General features: G+C 29.9%; 1 protein-coding gene across 1 annotated transcript; it reads left to right on the top strand.

The window, feature by feature from the left end:
- Positions 1–4,240: 4,240 nt before the first annotated feature.
- LOC121121534 (pupal cuticle protein Edg-78E-like) lies at positions 4,241–5,140 on the top strand. The gene is given in 3 exon segments (XM_071889990.1): positions 4,241–4,336; positions 4,400–4,675; positions 4,677–5,140. Coding segments are annotated over 3 exon segments (591 nt in total). The 5' UTR covers positions 4,241–4,324; the 3' UTR covers positions 4,980–5,140.
- The last annotated feature ends 685 nt before the right edge of the window (positions 5,141–5,825 follow it).

Raw genomic sequence — 5,825 nt, 5'->3', positions numbered from 1 at the left:
AAGAACCTTTTTGTTCGGAATGTATATAAACAATATATAATTAAACTTTTTGTATAAAAATAATCTCATTACATTCATCAAAAGACTAATAAGAGTCCTTCATCAATAGAAAAAGACAATATTATCGAGATGGAGATACATACATAGGTAAAGATACCATTTTTGCAAAGAAAAATGAGTGCAAATGTAAGGCGGTAGCGATACATATGGTATTAAGGAATTAAGACTCTTGTTCAAATCAGCTGCCTGTTATATGTTGTTGCTTTTGAGGGGGGGGGGAGGGGGAGGAAATTAATTTCACTTATAAAGAGAAGAACTTCCTACATTTAAAATAGCATTAGGACCGGATAAAATATTATAATTATATTTAAATTCATATATATTTATCTTATTATACATTTATAAAACAAACAGTTTACACCAAAGATAGGCAATAATGCTTACTTCAGAGGGAGAAGTTCACACTACGATGACCTATTAAATAATAAACAAAAAAGAAGAAAGAGGACACGCAGCAATCCATTTTTCCTTTTCTAATTGCTAAACATAGTTTTTTCATTACAAAAATGGCATACATACATAAATACCATTGTTAGGGATGGAATTATTTAGATAAAAAAACAATTTAGAGATAAGAAAAGGAAAAACAGTTGGTTCTATAATTGTTTTTTTTTCTTGTTTTGTTAATTCTTAAATAGATTTTCGTTGCACTTATCTTTCAAGTAACTATTTTGTTGATCTTTGGGAAACTTTTTTTTTTTTTTTTTTTAAATGATAACTTTAACATTTTCCTTGCAGAAAGGATATTATATTTGAAGAAGGTTCTCTTCATCACAGCAGTAACTCATTTATTCACACACACACCCCTTCCACAAAAAAAAATATACAGCAGGCAGCTGATGTTAAAAAAAGTCAGAATTCTGTAGTACCATATGTTTCGCTTCCTCTTTCTCTTCCCACTCTGCAAAAATCCCATCCCTATAAGTAGGAAATAAGTATAAGTGTTTGGGCCTCCCTCTAAAAATCCTAACCAGGCTAGATGGTTATGATTTTTAGTGGGCCAAACTAATTTGGTATCTCAAAAAATTCAGTCTGGACCGGTTTAAAATACAAAATCGGTCTCGATCGGTTCCATAGGAAAAATCAATCTCGATCGGTCCCTCAAAAAATCGGTTTCATATATAATTCGGTTTAGACCGAATATATAAATGAAAATTGTTGATGAAATTATGTATGATGCAAAATGGTAAATTTCGTAAAAAAAAGACCTCATATTAGTTGTGTTGCAAATCTGATATTTGTACAACCTATATATCACGATAGTGAAGAAAATCGATCCATAAATTGAGACAAAAAAAGTATGTCTTCGATGAGAAAACAGGATTGCCCATTGCAATACTCTATATTGAAATTTCGGAACTTAGCAAATATTTATTCAGCAACCTTTATAATGGCATGATTGTATGTTAAGTAATAACCAAAAAATTTAAGCCTAGCTATGAAGTTAAATAGTTACAAAACACCTATGCAAAATTTATCGAACTTTTATTATATAAACAAATATTCATAGTATGAACAAACACATCAAAAACTACAAAAAATTCCTGTTTACCTCAATATATAGTTTTTTTATAATTTGTTATAATAATATTCTTAAAAACGCAATATAAAGGAAATATACCGCAAAATATGAGGAGTCAGAATAATTCCAAACACCGTGTTTTACATATTCCACGGACTTCTTGTATATCAACTCTACAAAACCCACTTTAACTTGAATAAGCCTGTGAAAAACGCAAAAAGATATCTATGTATTTTGAAAATTATTGAAATACTATTACAAGAATTTCCTTGATACAAAGGGATTTCTAAGATTCGAAGCTCTAATATAATATGTAGATCAACATATTTCGACTAATTTATCTAAATACATATTCAACATTTGAGGACGAATGATTAAGAATTAAAAAATTAAGTTAATTTATTTAGATATTTGGAAGTAAAATAAATCTCTCAACCTCATACAAAATGTTCCGTTGATTTTATATAAATATGTTATATATGAAAGAAAATATACTTTAACATCTGAATAATGATATATTTATTAATATAATATTTCTATAATGACTCCAAAGATATAAATTATCATTTTATTTGCTCTAATGGAAATAAATTTCCTCCAATTCCTTAGAAGTTGACGTTCCAATCATTTGTATTCAAGGTGGAAATATCCCAAATAAAGATGTAAATTTTTGTTTATCACAAATTAATGATACATTTTTAACATTTTTTGAGCTACAGTTTCATTTTTGAAGTTGCTTGATTTTATTAATAAAAGTTCAGATTTTATAGATTTTTCTATTATCAACAGTCAAATATAATTTTTGGGATACTTAAGTAAATAGCTAAATAAACAATTTTTCTTACATTTGTAACGTACCAAAAAATCCTTTCATTTATTTAATAATGTTTGGTTATTGGTTTTTTTTTTTTTTCATTAAAAAATAATTTATTATAATATTTGGTGAGTCAACATAAAAATAATCTTCAACAAAAATCAAGAAAATAAGACAATCCCGATTTATTTTTTATACACAGTCCAATATTACAAGAGATAGGTTTGTACTAAAATTTCTTTAATGATTTGATGTACCAATATTGTTAACTATAGCTTAGAGCCTTCATTTTAATTAATAGGCTTATATTAGCCCCAATATGACCCCTTTTTAATGTAACTAGTCCATTTCTATTTTTGTTATTATGACGATGAATTTTGGCTACTTTAATTGCCATTTGTGATGCTTTCAAATTGTTAAAAAACAATAATTTTTGATTGAAATTGATGATAATTTATTGAAGGACACAAATGTAATGTATCAAGCTCGGAAGAGAATAATTGAGACTCATTGTACATGCCTACACTGGACATGGCCCTTTTTAAGCCCACCTAAGCAAGTGGAAGAATTGTAAAGTGCAGACCATTTCATCAATAAATGGCCCGCCCTATCTTACGAGAGACATCAAGCCATGAATAAGGAAAATAAACACTTTCGTACCTTTTAATTTATGAAATGTTAAAAAATTAAAAATATTATTCAACAAAATTTTAATGTAAAGAAGGTTTTGAATCAGCTCTAGTAGCACAAATAACCCCGTTGTGTGGTCGTGTGTGCTGCCTTATATTTGTACAATTTTATTTTATGTATGCATGGCAAACTGTAATAAATATTGCAGTAACTAACTTAAAAATTATTTTAACTTATTTGAATCCTGGTCATAAGAGTAATTCAACAGTTTATAGAGTGAAAACATCAATATTTTAACTAGAGTCTGGTTATAACACATAACCAATATGTTTTTGTGGTACTGATGCTTATTCATATGAATGCATTTGATAATATGTAGGGAAATAAAAGTTTTTAGACGGTTAATATTTATTTTTTCATATTCATCCTTAAAGAGGGGAAAATGATTTTTTTTAAATATATCGAATATGAATACATAATAAAATTTTAAACATTAAATTCACTTCAAGTTGTAACTACTATTCAAGCAAAGAAGATAATGATGGTTACGAAGATTATACTCTAGTACTGAAACACTGCAATTGCTAGAGAAATAGGGTTTATGTTGAAGCTAAAATCTCAAAGGATATGCCAAATGAATTATTAGCGCGCAGATTGAAAATCAAATTTGACGATTCAGATTTATGTTTAATAGAGGCCTCTGAAGTGGAGAGATCTAAGGTCTGAGTCTGCGCTGAAAGACCTTATATAGAGTGACAACAGTAATCAGTATATATTGGATTACCTTTATTGTAATGATTCTCATATTTGTGCCAAAAGTACGTGGGCTGTCTCAAAACCCGGCACCTCGTATCAGCCTGATCTACCTCTAGTCTGAACATTAATTCTATAAACTTTATCTGATGGTATTTTCTATCTTTAAAAACATTTGAATATTGTATTTTTTGAGTAAGGAGACAATCATTTTAAGGGTCACAAAGCTAAAAATTACGGAGTTTTATTTCTCAACCTACATAATTATAGATGAAGATTCATACACAGTTGATCTTGACTTCCACAGACTTTCTCATGAATAAAAAACATATTAAGCAAGGATGTTCATCCGTCTTAATTATAAATGGATACAATTAAATTACATCCAACAAACATTTAGGTAAACACCCTCAAATTAGCGTACTTTTAAAAAGAGTTGAAGGATAAAACAAATGGAATATATAAACTCTTACTCTCCTCAATAGAAGCATCATTCAACATTCAAACCCCAAAGCAAAAGTAGAATCCACTATAATAAAAATAAAATGAACTCAAAAGTAATTGAAGTAAACATTAAAATGTTATTTACTAACATATTTTACACCTCTTTTTGTTTTCAGTTATCCTGTCTCATTCTTCTCGGATGTGTTGTTGCATCCTTTGTAGAAGCTGATGATGTCAAAAAGCGGGATATTCCTCTAAGTTCATACGGAATTGGATCTGCAATCAACTCCTACTCAAACAACAATGCTGAATCCAACTCCTTCCAAAGCAATCGACCCTACATCAAGATCTTAAGCAGCAGTTACAACGCACCAGGGACTCTAGATGGCTCAAGTAACTTTGACTATGCTTTTGAGTCCGAGAATGGGATTCGTCAACAGGCAGTAGGGAACAACAAAGGTCGTTGGAGACACTGAAGTCGTGGTGATGAAGGGATCTTATGAGTATGTGGGCCCTGATGGACAAACCTATGTCGTGGATTGGTATGCTGATGAGACTGGCTATCATCCCTCTGCTCCTCATCTTCCTAAGGATGTTCCTATTCCCTATCCTGAGATTGCTGATGCTGTAGCTGCTCAAATTTCATTTGCTGCTGCAAATCCTAATGACTACGACGATGGTTCTTACAATGGTAACAGTATCAACAATATAGTATACGATGATCGACCCATTACCAACTATGGCTATAACAAGTAAAGATCTGGGTTTTTTTAAAGATCTGCTTTGGTTGATAATTTTATTGAATATTTATTATTGTTGTTTCGTGTTTCGTTAATTCAACTTCTTTTTCAAATTTAATTTCTAAGTATTTTTATTACTTCTATTAATATTTTGACGCCTTATCTGTTGAAATTCGAATTAAATGTTTTTAAGTATTTAAATTTCCTTACTATTTAATAAAAAATTACGAAGAGTGACTTTATAAAATAATTATCCTATAACTTAAGGGGTTATACCTAGTTTCCTTTTTTTAGGAAAGGCTTATCGCACCTAATCGATTGATAAATGGTTCAAACTTTCGGATTTTTTGAAATAATAATCCTCTTCAACTTTGAAAAGTAAGAATGTTTTTGTTATTTCGTAAATCCGTGAAAATCGAAGATTTTTGATTATTTTAAATAGTGAGTTCGGATTTTTGGTGACTTTTTTGTTTTTGGAATTACGCAAAAAATATTGGTAGGTTTGTTGGTGTTGAATATGTCCTAGGCCTGATAGCCTTATCAGTCTTTTTCCACCGCCCCTTTCAGTCTTTTTTTTATCAGTCTGATCTTTGTTACCATTCAACGGTACTAAGTTTCTTTTAGACCGATCCAACACTAGTAAAGGGTATTTTGTTGTCAGCTGTCGATGCTTTTGCTTCTTTTCTTCCAATCAGTGTTTTGAACCAGAAATTGTTATTTATTTTTAGGCTATTAAAATTCCCTACAGTTATTAAATAATAATACCACAGTTGGGAATAATTGGCCAATTACAAAACGATTTTATGCATTTTCTCTGTTTTTATTTGGAAGAAAGGTTGCATGATACATCAAAGTAAAGACA

This window comes from Lepeophtheirus salmonis, chromosome 7 (assembly GCF_016086655.4).
Source record: "Lepeophtheirus salmonis chromosome 7, UVic_Lsal_1.4, whole genome shotgun sequence".
Classification (NCBI taxonomy): domain Eukaryota; kingdom Metazoa; phylum Arthropoda; class Copepoda; order Siphonostomatoida; family Caligidae; genus Lepeophtheirus; species Lepeophtheirus salmonis.
Note: the sequence above shows the minus strand (reverse complement) of the source record. Positions and strands in the feature narration are given on the sequence as shown.